We start from the raw sequence: 13,421 nt of genomic DNA, 5'->3' as shown, positions 1-13,421 counted from the left end.
TAAGCCGCACTCCACCACAGCCTCTGCATCGGCCCCTGGTTCCAGGCACCTGCCTCGTTGGCATCCATGCCATGACTCCCTTCGATGATGACTGTGATACGGACGTGGAAATGAAATAAACCTTTCTGTCCCACATTGCTGATGGTTATGGTGTTTTATCAAAATAGAATTTTTTTTTTTGCAACCTTTATTTTGCCCAGCAACCTTTTATACCTCTACTCCTTCTGTGAAGACCCACAGGTCAGAAAGAACACAAACATCCTTGTCAGTTACAGACCACAAGGAAGTTCCTGCTGTCAGTGGTGGGGGGGGGGGGGGGGCGGGACAAGGGCAATAGAAATTCTAAGACACTAAGCTTTTAAAACATTCCCAGTGATCATCCGGAGGTCAGCGGGATCACTGACATTGTATTGAGTCTTCTGTCTGTCTTAGGTCAGTTTAGCAAGGGCTTGTCAAACTTGTTTGTCTTTTCAAAGAGCCGAATCTTTGTCTCACTGATCTTTTTCATTGTTCTTTCAGTTTCCATTTCGTTGATTTTAACTCAACTCTTTGTTATTTCTTCTGCTGACCTTGGAACTGCTTCATGAAACTTAACAGATATCTAAAGAAATTGCTACAGAATGCACATTCTGTGCACCCATTGAGTTCCTCCAAAAGAAGTCATAAAGTCAGAGTTCATAATGCAAGCATATTAAAATACCTTCTTATATTCTGTTGAATAATGGTTGAATAAAGCTGCAAATCAACAGCATGAAAAAGATAGAAAATACATAAACATGTGGATGTTGAATAAAACATTTTTGAACTACTAATAGATTGCCAAAGAATTTAAGAGAGAAATTTAAAAATTCATACAATCAAATGAAAAATTGAAAAACAACATATTAAACTCTGTAGATTTAAAAATCCATACTATCAAATGAGAATTGAAAAACAACATATTAGGCTCTCTAGAATACAATGAGAGTTGTTTTGAGTTTAGAGCTACAAATATCTACATTGAATAATCAGTGACATCTCACATAAATAACTTAGTAATACACTTCAGTGTCTTCCACTATTCCATGCATGCTTTAGATGTGGACATCCATGAGGCTAAATCAGTGTCTTATCAATGAAGTGAGAGGGAGAGATTTCATCTCTAGACAACTCAAGACAACTCGCTCCAGCAGACAGCACTCACTCTGCTGTTGATTTTTTTACATAAAACTTTAGAAAATTGCCATTCAAATGGACTCATTTGTTTCAACTGCTCTTCCACTTACTGAAATATCAGTACAAGAAGATAAATGAGCCGGGTGGTGGTGGCCTTTAACCCCAGCACTCGGAAGGCAGAGGCAGGCAGATCTCTGTGAGTTCGAGATCAGCCTGGTCTACAAGAGCTAGTTCCAGGACAGGTTCCAAAGCTACAGAGAAACCCTTTCTCAGAAAAAAAAAAAAAAGACAAATAATTTTCTCGCATTCCTTAAGCAATAGAAAAGTCCGGAGTGGCTTCAGGAGGCTTAGAAAGTGACAGTAGCAAGACAGAGTATCATGGAGAGATTTAAAAAGACAAAAAAAAAAAAAAAAAACCTGCTCTCCAGATTCTTCAGCATTTCCTCAGACTAGAGTTAGAACTACTTTCCTTTTTGCACAGAATAATTACTCAAGAAGTTAACAGGAATAATGAATCTTTCATGAAGGAAAGGTAGCTAAGGTAAGCATTTTAGCTATCTGGTATCCAAAGTGTGCCCTAAAGGCAATTCAGCAACCTAAAATAAAAGATAGTTTTACTGGAATAATTGAAGAGGGTGTCACATGTAAAAACAGAGTGGTCAGGAACACAGCAAGGTTGAAGTTTTAAAGTAATGTCATCGCCACAAAAAAAGTACCTGTGTGCAAGTCTGATGAGTCAGTGATTAACAACAGTTAAAATTCTATCCCCAGTCTGTCCTGTGGAGAAAGGAAATAGAGTGGGAAGATATTAAGCCAGGCTTTTCTCACAAATTTGCATGCTTGAAAAGCTAACCTGGTTACGAAATCTGAAGTTGATTTACTTGAAGTACTACTGAAATGACAAGGCAGGAGTGGCAAAAAGACAGGCTATATATTTCAGATCTCAGGATCAGCCACACACAGACGCATCCTTCAGACCCACTTCTTCCTTCAGAAACACAAGTAAGTGCTTTCCAGCCACGATTGCTAAACAATATAAATTGCCGTTGAGGTAATTTGATAACAATGATGTGTTTCATCTCATGTGTATGTGATATTTTTCTCGGTTTTAATTCTCTTGATCTGCTAAGAAAAAGTTAAATGCCTCCTTCTCTTAATTTGTTATTTATCTAAAAATAATTATTTCCAAGTAAACATGTATATCCTATTTATTTTCAAATGAACATATGTATTGTCTCGAGCATGCAAGGACTGTGTCTGGCAACTACAGCATCTTAAAGGAAAAGTTGAGATGTGATTTTAGACAGCTAACTGGATGCTAGCCACAGAAATCTTTATACTAGAATTCATTATAAAACCTTTTTGCCAAGACTGAGCACAGCCAGTGAGGAATGAGAGACAAAAAGATTCCCTGTTAGCTGTTTGCAAAAGACTTAAAGACACTGTTGAATTCTAATTGGAAGATTAGCATATGTACATTGTGGAAGGCTTAAAAAATAATACTAATTATTTTATTTGCCAGAATCTTATAATGCAGATGTGTCGTTTCCTTTAAGAAATGTTCATTACAGAGTGAAGTTCCATTTAGTGAGTCATTCTAAACTTTCACTGACTTTATGCTGCTCTAGGACCTTAGGATCACAATGCATTTGCTTGCTGAAGCAACTACGAAATTCACAATTGAGCTGTACCGGCAGCTCAGGGAAACAGAGAATAACATCTTCTACTCCCCGATCAGTATCATGACAGCATTAGGAATGCTCCAGCTTGGAGCCAAAGGAAACACTAGACAGCAAATTGAGAAGGTAGGTGTAAGCTTCATTTCGTTGACCAGTTTGAACTTGTCTCTCCATCACTCTGTCAGTGTGCAGATAGATGATTATAAAGCCAGAGGTCTGAGATGAAGAACAAGATGCTCAACAGTCATTGCCATGGTGATGAGCACAGAACTATGGGAGGGACACACCCTTCCCAAACATGGTCCAGACACTTTCTGGACAGCCTTTGGGTGCTGGTGAGGATGATTGCCTTCATGTGCCCAACAGCTAGAAGTGAGCATAAACTGTGGAGAGCACTGATGAAAGCCGTGAATTTTCTCAATTCTGAGGGGGTGAACTGAGGTGTCTCCTGGGCAACAAGCAAATAGGCATTATTCACATGACTGGTGAATCAACTTTTGGTGTTTCGTACAAACTCTTGTACTAAAGTTTAGAGGATTTTTTCATTTTTTTCATCTGTTTTTTCCAGGTTTTGTTCTGTTTTTGTTTCATTGGACTTAGACAGAACTTTCAGTGAAGTTTGTTTTTTTTTCCCCACTTGCTATCTCTTCCAGGTTCTTCAATTCAACGGAGCCACAAAAAAGACAACAAAAAAATCTCCAGACTGTCACGTGAGTCCAAGGCACCTTGTGCCTAGAGGAGATGCAGATTTCTAACACGATGATTTAAAGAGAACATTTGTGTTTATAATTTGAAGCATTATAATTTTAAATGGGCATTTCACAACTTAAAAAATCAATCTGTAAGGGAATTTCCAAACAAAAGAGATAAAAACACACAGTAGCACCACATTTCTTTCTGTAGTCAGCCTGTGTATGATTTTGTTTTAAGCACAGAAGGTCAGCGATGGATCTAGAGTAGGATTGCCTGGATTCAGCTCTAGCTCCGCACCTCACAAATGGAGAACATGAGCCAAGCACAAACGACCTGAATCCCTGAGACCACAATCTAGTAAAGTAGAATAAAAAGGAATATGGCTCAATATATCCAAGCAAACACCTACAAAAATCTTTGACCTACAATAAATAATAAAGTGTAATGAATATTAGCTATTGTTATTGTAAGATAACAGTAATTGTCATTATCACAATTTATCATAATTTAACAATCACATATTCAAGTACATCTTGGAAAATTATTGTTTCACAACAATATGGGGTTAGAACCTTAACCATGCTAACCTCTTAACTGGAAAAGAAAGCTATCCTGATTCAAAGATACTTAGATTCATAATTTGACTGTGTAGCATCTCTTTAAAGAGGTCATTAAATTCTCTGCACCTCTTTGTTTTCATCTGGATTGCACTCAGTCTTAGATTACTAACATGTAGTCCAGTCCTTAAATGAACAGTGGGCACATACTATCTTACAAATGCAAAGAATTTCAAACATCAGACAACTTAAGTCAAGACAGCTTAAAAGCACTGCATATTTAGTTCAAAAGTAGCAGACTGGAATATTTTTTTAAAAAGAAGAAGAAGAAGAAGAAAGGCATTTCTGGAAGAAGTTGAGTATAAATTGGGAATATTTAAGATAAAATGCAATAGTTATCAGAGAATATTCAAAAGTTGTCTTTGAGATTACAGGTGTTTGGCTCTTTATTTTGAATTTAGTACTTACATTAGCAGAGTGATTCAATGAATACCCGTTTTTTACATTGAAGGATGAAACATCAGAAAATGTCCATCACCAATTTCAAAAGCTTATGACTCAACTAAACAAATCCCACGGTGCTTATGACCTGAAGGCTGCCAACAGTATCTATGGAGCAAAGGAGTTCCCATTTCTCCAGGTAAGTTGCATCTGGCTTTGCATACCTTTAATCTGCATGCTAGGTCTCACATGTCTGAATGGCCATATGTAAGAGTGAGACCAGGCAGATTCAGAGAGGCAACATTTGCCCAGGGAACACCAGCCCCATAGTCACAGTTCTAAGCCACTGCATTGACCAAGAGTCTAGAGCTGTATGCAGCAAGCATGGGCTGAGGAACAGCCCCATAAAAAAGAATGGAGGTCAGCGGATCTCGTCATGAGATGTTAGTAGTGAACCAGTGCTGACTCAGTCATAGAGAGTACAGCAGGAGATTTCTGGGAAATGGAATGTTTCTGTAATGGGCAGGCTTGGGGAAACCCTGGAGAGAATTGGGAGGTATCAGGAAATATAGCATTTCCTGCACTGAAGATATAATCAGATGAGAAATGTAATGGTTGAACTTAGTGGTAGGCTAGCTCAGGAATAAGTCAGCTCTCTCATTACTATGAAATCTTTTCTGTCTTCCTTTACCAAAAAGGATTGTCCTTCACTGACATTCTTACTTTGTTCTATATATTATTACCTTAGTCAAAAAAAAAATCTGTGTGTTCATAAAATAGCAGATATGGTCAGGGTCTGCTATCAGATTATAGGAGTATCATAAATATTGAAATCTAAATTGTTCTTAATTCTTTTTGGTTCCTTCACATCTTAAAGGAATTTTTGGAAGACATTAGGAAATTTTACCAAGCCAATGTGGAATCACTTGATTTTGTACATGCTGCAGGAGAAAGCGAAAAGAAGATTAATTCCTGGGTAGAAAGTCAAACAAATGGTACTGTATTGGAGGGTCACTGGAGAAAGTACCAGGGGTGATGGGATGGTCTCCATAAATGTGAAGTGAGCCAGGATAAAGCATGGAGAAATTAGCAGAAAGCCAACCAGAGGACACAGGAGAATCATTTGCATTAATTTAGTTAGTGGTATTTTAGATAATCTGAAGACTCCACCAGGACATGTTTTGATATATCAGTTTTTTAAGTCACAGCCAATTCTGGAGTGTTGGAAGAAGTCCCTTTCTCTTTTACTTCTCCTCCTTTCAGAGCGTGTCTGCACCTTGAGCTCTTGAAAGGATTTCTCATGCTGTCTTCAGCAGGTGGAGCAGAAATCTCAACAAAGCTTCCTCTCTGTAGACATCTATCCCATAGCTCACTCTCTTGGTAGGCCAAGCCTTTAGGAAGTCCAACATGAAAGTGAACAGACAACACCTTGAGTAGTGTTTGGCATTATCAGAAATGCACTTCAGACAATAGAGTTCTTCTCATTTGTGTAAAAGAACAATCAGGCCTTGGGTAGAATAACACTTTGGGTAGTAATCCTTAAATCGAAAAAAAAAAAAAAGTAAGTTACAGAGAGAGGAAGGAACAAAGACGAGTTGGTAGAGTGGATCAAAACAGCTTGTCAGTATTCACTGTGAGTTGGCCATAATCACCCAGATAGCCTAAATGCCTTCCCTATGACAAGAGCTGTCCATCCCAAATAAATTACAAGGCACAGAGAGGAAGACTGTGTCTTATGAACAAGTCAGTGAGTCCTTTAATTAATGATTTGGGTGAATAAGCGATAAGTAACCAATGGTGAACTCTTATAGAGCATTCTCCAGACAAGTTCCTTCTACTTTAGTGATAGGCATTTTGTTCTTTCCCTGGCAGGAAAAATCAAAGACTTATTTCCTAATGGGAGCCTGAGCAGTAGCACTGTACTGGTTCTCGTGAATGCAGTGTATTTCAAAGGACAATGGGATCACAAATTTGATGAAAAGCATACTATAGAAGGAAAATTTTGGCTTAATAAGGTACTATTTTCAGTTTATTTATATAATATCATATAGTGATATGTATATAATTCAATTCAAATGAAAATGATACCATGGAAAGTACAAAATAAAATAAGGTCTTGTGTTTTTTTTTTTTTCTTGTAACTTTGTTTAACTAAGGACAACTAAAGAAACTTTGGTTTAGACTTCACAAAATGTAAGAATTATCTCTTCAGAGAATGTTGATGTGTTTGGTATCACAACAATATTGTCTATGCTGTTTTATGTCTTTTTTGAATGTGTTTGATGCATTGATTTGTTACAGAATACTAGTAAATCTGTCCAGATGATGAAACAAAAAAACGAGTTTAACTTTAACAGACTGGAGGATGTGCAGGCCAAGATTGTGGAAATACCATACAAAGGCAAAGAGCTGAGCATGTTTATCCTTCTACCAAATGAAACCGATGGTCTGAAGAAGGTAAAGCTTGTGTCTCCTACTCTTCCTTCTGCTGCCTAATTTCCTCCTGAGCTATCAAATTTAAACAAGACACTAATGAAAATAATTAAACATGAAAATAATAAAAAATTTTAAAGGAGATATTGTGTTTCATCTTGTATTACAACCTGAAACACACTGAGGAATTGCTTAATTAGTAATTAAGTCGAGCTATACACATTAAATATCAACTTCATGACAATAATAAGGAACAAGTCAAATTTTGTTGAAAGAAATAAATCACAATGTAGAGAATGTTTATGAATATTTTGAATAAAAATGTGAATATTTTGAATAAAAATGTAAAACCTAGAGTATTATATACTAACTATAGATGGTAATGATGTCAGAAAAATATAAAGATACATCTATTAAAAGTAACATAGGTGGCTAGTAGCATAAACAATAATCTATACAAAATGATGATCTTGTTTTTGAATTTTGTTAATAATATCTAATTTTAAATTATCTAAATCAATAATATCTATACTAAATCATCAGTATGTATTGTATTTATATAATACAGAATTCATAATACTTATTGCTAAAGGTTTCCTTTAATTCATTGCTCATGTGAGTTATAGGCTTTTAGTTAATCACAGCATTTTCTTTTCTTCTATTTTTATAGCTTGAAGATAATCTCACCCCTGATAAGTTAATAGAGTGGACAAGCCCACAGAATATGAACATGATAGAGCTGTATTTATCCTTACCTCGATTCAAAGTGGAAGAGAAGTATGACCTCCCGACTCCACTGGAACACATGGGGATGGTGGATGCTTTCAGTGCACAGAATGCCGACTTCTCAGGCATCAGTGACAATCGAGATCTCGTGGTGTCTAAAGTTTTACACAAGTCCTTTGTAGAAGTAAATGAAGAGGGGACAGAAGCTGCAGCTGCCACGGGGGTAGAAGTGTCTTTAACATCAGCATTAATAACTGAAGATTTCTCTTGTGATCACCCTTTCCTCTTCTTCATCAAGCAAAACAAGACCAACAGCATCCTCTTCTTTGGCAGAATGTCTTCTCCTTAAGGCTGTAGCTCTACCATACTTCTGGGAAATTAGCAGAAGTGCTGTAGTTAATCGAGACCTGGAAATAACAGTTTCTCTTGCTTTGCTTTGCTTTGCTTTCCCATCTCAGAATCATCACTGAGAATGTAGTGGTTAAAGCAGAATGCCTCTATTTTTTTATATATATATACACATATAAGCATTCTCTGAAAAAAAATGTTCAGTGAAAAGATGAGGGGCTGTTTATTTTAAACTAACATCTATCTGTTCATGAGCTGTTTTTAAATGAGTTAAAGGAAACTATGCATTCTCTTTAAACTGATTACTAAAAACACCTACACTTCTTTGACTTTAAGCGATATCTTGGGATCTTCATATGCTTCTAAATTTTGTGATTTTATAGAAAATATTATCAATAAAATAATGATTTTTTCAACTTATATTACTTTACTGTATTTTCAATTGCAAGAGGTTAATCATACATAATAAATATAAGGTAGAAATGTATTAATCATATGTAAGGAGATATTAAAAACAGCTATGCTAAACTGGGATGGTATGCAGATATATACTTATTTTATTTTAATAGTAAGAAAACTTCATGAATTTATTGTTTATTGTGGTACAAAAATTCAACTCAAGGCCTTACATACTAGATAAGTTCTCTACCATTGAACCAAGGATCCAACACAAAGAAAATTTAAAATACCACAATGCAAAGGAATATTTTTAGCAAAGATAAATTAGGAATATATTAATATAATTTACTTTATCAGCAGCCCTGGAAAGAGATCCCTAGAGATCTGTATTGTCCAATGTAATAATCATTAGCCAGCTGTAGCCACATACAAATTAAATGAAGTCACATTAAGCAAAATTAGTACATTTTCTTATCTCACTAGTTAATATGTACCCTGAAGCAATACCTGGCTGCAGGAGGAACCACAAACTGAGATTACCTGAGCACCACCCAGGAGCAGACCATCCAAAGGAAATGCCTAGCATTCCAGTCGCTGTAGATAGGACCACCTGTGAGCACACACTCACCAGGACACCCCTAGACAAATGTCAGCCAATCAGGGGTCCTGAACCTCAGAAACCCCTCACCCCCACCTTTACTACTATGAAAACCGAACTCTAAGTGAGCTCAAGGCTCTTTGTTTATTCTAATGTTAGACATGCGGAGAGACCGAGTTTGCAAACTAACATAAAATAAAGGCTCTTTGATTTTACATACGGGACTCTGTCTCTTTATTGGCTTTTGGGGGCCTTCGTGGATTTGAACATAACAGCTAGCGTGTAGTACCTTGTACAATGCAATTTTTAATATTTCTAGCATCATAATTCCATCACCACAGAACACTCTGTAGGTCATCTTAATAATCTAGAAAATTATGTGACAAAATTTAATATAAGTACCTTACAAGGGCTCTTCATAAATTAAAATAGAAGGGGTTAATTCTTTAACAACTAAAATAGAACTACCCAAATTTCAAAGCTAAACTCAGATTGAATAAGAATCACTAGAAACATTGAGCCCAAAAACTATAAGAGAAAACCAATGGTTTTAACTTTTAACAATATCAGATGAGTTCATTTAAAAAGCCAAGGAGTGTGTAGAATGTGGCATAGTTTGTGTCTTTACAAAGAAAAAAATAGTAGCCTGTACCAGTGTGGATACATAGACCCTATCTGTAGAGAAATACTTAAACTACAGCAACCCAACAGAGCACACAGAAATAAAGAATCTGGGATAGCTCCCCTGATGTTCAGGGTTCAGTGAAAATGAGCATGTTCTCTCTCACAGTGCTTTGGCAAAAGAGGCTAGTCATCTCTTTTGATGTACTTTGGATGCAAATTGACAGAGCAGGAAAAACCTGCTTGCCTTCTGTAATCCTTCCTCTCATCTTTTATCCACCCATCCTGTGTTCTAAACTTGAAAGGAGTCCCACTTTCTTCAGCTCACATTCACTGGCTACAGAAAGGTGTTAGGTTTGATGAATCTGTCTGGTTACAAAGGTTTACCCCTCTCCTCCGTGGTGTGGTTCAGGGAAACTTTGACTTTCAAAATCAGTAGAAATCCAACTTTCTGTTCATTGTTCTGAAAATTCTACATGTAGTAGGAACATGCAGAGTCGGGGGCAAACTTGCTTAGAAGAGAATAAGATCTTACATGGGAGAGGTCACAGCTATCTGGGCACAACTTGATAAGCATCAGAAAGTTTTGTTTTATTTTATTTTATTTTTTTTATTTTATTTGCTTTTTGTTCTGTTTTGATTTTGGAATTATAAGTCATTTGTAGGTATTTCAAACAAGCAAAAATAATAGGGATTTTTATTTTAGTTATCTTTGGAGTAAGAAATATGATTCAGAATTAGAATGTATTTATAAAATTGATTCTATTTGTTCAGAAATTGCACAATATATCATGGGATTCCATAGCTGAATGTTCATAGTGTGAACTCTGGAGTAGAAAAGGACAGCTTTAGACTTTTGGTATCCTGTTCCCCATGTGGAATTGCCTGCCCTGCCTTGACATAAGGGGAGGAGCTCAGTCCTGCCTCAACTTGATGCAACGTGTGTTGCACAAACCCTGAGAGTGGATGGAGAAGGAGATAAATAGGAAAGGGGAGAGGACAGGAAACTGATTGGTATGTAAAATAAATTAAAAGAAAAAAGGAAAGGAAAGGGAAAAGAAAAGAAAAGAAAAGAAAAGAAAAGAAAAGAAAAGAAAAGAAAAGAAAAAAAGAGAAAAGGCCAACTTCACCTGGGGAGATAGTCCACTCTGTTCTTGTCATGAAACATAAGAGCCATCTTCCCTGGTTTTGTTTTAAAACAGAGAATATATTTAGCTAATCTCTAGAGAACTATTGACCTCAAGTCGAAGTCAAAAACTATCACTTCCTGACATTCAAATTCTCCAAAGTTATGTAAAATTGATATGATGGGACATTGTATCATAAAACAACGTTTTTGGAAGAGGTGGTTAATTACAAGTGAATTATTGTCTCAGAATTTATGAGTAAACTCAGGCTCTTTAAGATGTCATCTGGAATATCCATTGATTCTATGTAGACTATGGTATTTCTGTAAAGGAACTTTTAGCACCATGTGAGACAAATTAAAATGCAACCAATACCCCATTCCCTCAATGGCCTGATGAGGGACTAGGAAGGACAGTTCCTTCTCCTCAGTTGTGTCTGTCAAGTATTGTATCTCAGTCACAAAATACTAACTGACCCATGGGGAGAAAAATCCAGGAGTTCTGAGGGCGAGGAAGAGCAGGTTCGTGACACTCCAGTTAAAGATGAACAGCCTGAGCCCAGACTGAACTGATGTAAAGGTTTTCTGTTAGGCTGCTGATGTCTTCAGGCTGCTGTGTCTCATTTGAACAAAGGAATTGAAACAATGGGCTCCCCTGCTGCTTTGGTCCTTTAGCTTCCTTGTCCCTCTGGGTCACATGGTGCTCTCCTGGGGGAGAGTCTGCATTTTCAGCCACCTTTGGGTGATTATTGAGAGCTTAGCAAATTAGCACATGGCTAATGTGTGATAATAAACATGCTAGTGTAGCCTCCATCCAGCCTGCTTTCTATAACTCTAAACTTGTATCTTAAAAACTTTACTTAATTTTTTCCAAGTATATTGTTATGATTAACAAATAAAACTTACACATGTGTCAGTGGGCTTTTCATTCACCAATAGACAACATATGCAAGCACAGAATACTCAGCTTTAGTTCTTTTACAATGATTTGATCTCTCAGAGCTGCCAGCTACCCTGCAAGAGTTACCCCTTCAACATGTTCTTTCATGTTGAAGCTCAGGAATTCAGATTTTCAAATGATGAAAAAAAAAATTTCCAGTGACATATTCCTTATGATTCCCTCCTAAATACCCTTAGAGGCCAAGTCACTCTATGATTCTAATCAGTAAGTGAACTGAATTTCTCCCAAGACTTAGTCTTTCAAACAATGAAGAGTAAACAAAATATTAAATATGTGGGCAAATATAAAAGATACTGTGGTCAAGTTTTTAAAAGTAACTATTTGAAGCAAAAAGAACAGTTAAGTACTTACTGTGGTGTTGTAATAAGAGCAGCAGGGCTGCGTCCCCGGCACCCGGCCGCCCACATGGCTTTACCAGAAATAATTACACGGAAACTGTATTCTTTTAAACACTGCCGGGCCCATTAGTTCCAGCCTCTTATTGGCTAGCTCTTACATATTGATCTAACCCATTTCTAATATTCTGTGTAGCACCATGAGCTGGCTTACCAGGAAAGATCTTAACCTGCGTCTGTCTGGAGTGGGAGAATCATGGCGACTCCTGACTCGGCTTCTTTCTCCCAGCATTCTGTTCTGTTTACTCCACCCACCTAAGGTTTGGCCTATCAAATGGGCTAAGGCAGTTTTCTTTATTAGTTAACCAATGAAAGCAACAGATAAAATACAAGAACCACCCCCATCACTGTGGAATGTATGATAAATGTAGAAATAAAATCAACACACAGAAGACACCAAGGTGAATTGCACTGCTGTAAACTAAGGTGTCTGGTGTTATTAAAGACAGCTAAATGTGCTATAATCCCTAAACAACCACAGTCATGGCTGTGACAAGGATGAAAGTGAACACTAGAGGTAATGAAAATGCCCAGGAAAGAAGAAGAGGAAATACAAACAGTCACAAAATGGTCACAGCAAATGTCCACCTTGGTGTGTTGGTATGGGAGAATTATTTGTATTCTGTCAATCATATTCTAAATAAATGCTGATTGGCCAGGCAGGAAGTATAGGCAGGAAAAACAGACAAGAAGTAGAGGTGGAGCAAAGAAAACAGGAGTATTCTGGGAAGCAGGAAGTTCCCTCTGCCAGTCCAGCCCAGACCACCGAAAAAGCAACATGTGACCTACCCCACTGTGAAAGGTACCGAGCCATGTGGCTAACATAGATAAGAACAATGGGTTAATATAAGCTACAAAAGCTAATAACAAGCCTGAGCTAATGGACCAATCAGTTTATAATCTTATGGAGACCTCTGTGTGATTTTCTTTGGGGCTTGCTGGCTATGGGGTACAGGGTGGGACAGAAACCCCAACAAGCCTGGCCCTCATGTTACAGAAGTTACAGTGCATGCTGTCAGACTGCACTACAAACAAGATCCCAGGGCAGCTGCTTTGACTCCATTTTTTAATTCTTCTCTCATTCATTACATCACAACCTTAGTTTCTCATCCCTCCATTCTTCCGAACCACCCCTCCACCTCTCCTCTTCCTCAGAACCACTCCTCCTCCATTTCCCTTCAGAAAAGAGCATGACTCCCAGGGTTATCAGCTGAACATGGCATCACAAGTTACAATAGGCCCAAATCCTCATATCAAGGCTGGACAAGGCAACTCAATTGGAGGAAAAG

The 13,421-nt window shown here is 37.4% G+C and overlaps 1 protein-coding gene across 2 annotated transcripts; it reads left to right on the top strand.

The window, feature by feature from the left end:
- The first annotated feature begins 2,798 nt into the window (after nucleotides 1–2,798).
- On the top strand, nucleotides 2,799–8,033 carry LOC130875013 (serpin B4-like). 2 transcript variants are annotated; one of them, XM_057770629.1, is made up of 7 exons: nucleotides 2,799–2,960; nucleotides 3,488–3,544; nucleotides 4,596–4,724; nucleotides 5,403–5,520; nucleotides 6,398–6,540; nucleotides 6,890–6,982; nucleotides 7,629–8,033. In XM_057770629.1, the coding sequence occupies exons 1-7, from the start codon at nucleotides 2,799–2,801 to the stop codon at nucleotides 8,031–8,033; spliced, it is 1,107 nt and encodes a 368-aa protein (XP_057626612.1). The 2 variants fall into 2 exon arrangements, with proteins under 2 accessions (XP_057626612.1, XP_057626611.1); XM_057770628.1 differs by having other exon boundaries at nucleotides 6,827–6,982.
- The last annotated feature ends 5,388 nt before the right edge of the window (nucleotides 8,034–13,421 follow it).

Source organism: Chionomys nivalis, chromosome 5, assembly GCF_950005125.1.
Source record: "Chionomys nivalis chromosome 5, mChiNiv1.1, whole genome shotgun sequence".
Lineage (NCBI taxonomy): Eukaryota > Metazoa > Chordata > Mammalia > Rodentia > Cricetidae > Chionomys > Chionomys nivalis.
The sequence above is the reverse complement of the archived record's forward strand: the minus strand, read 5'-3'. Positions and strand labels throughout refer to the sequence as shown.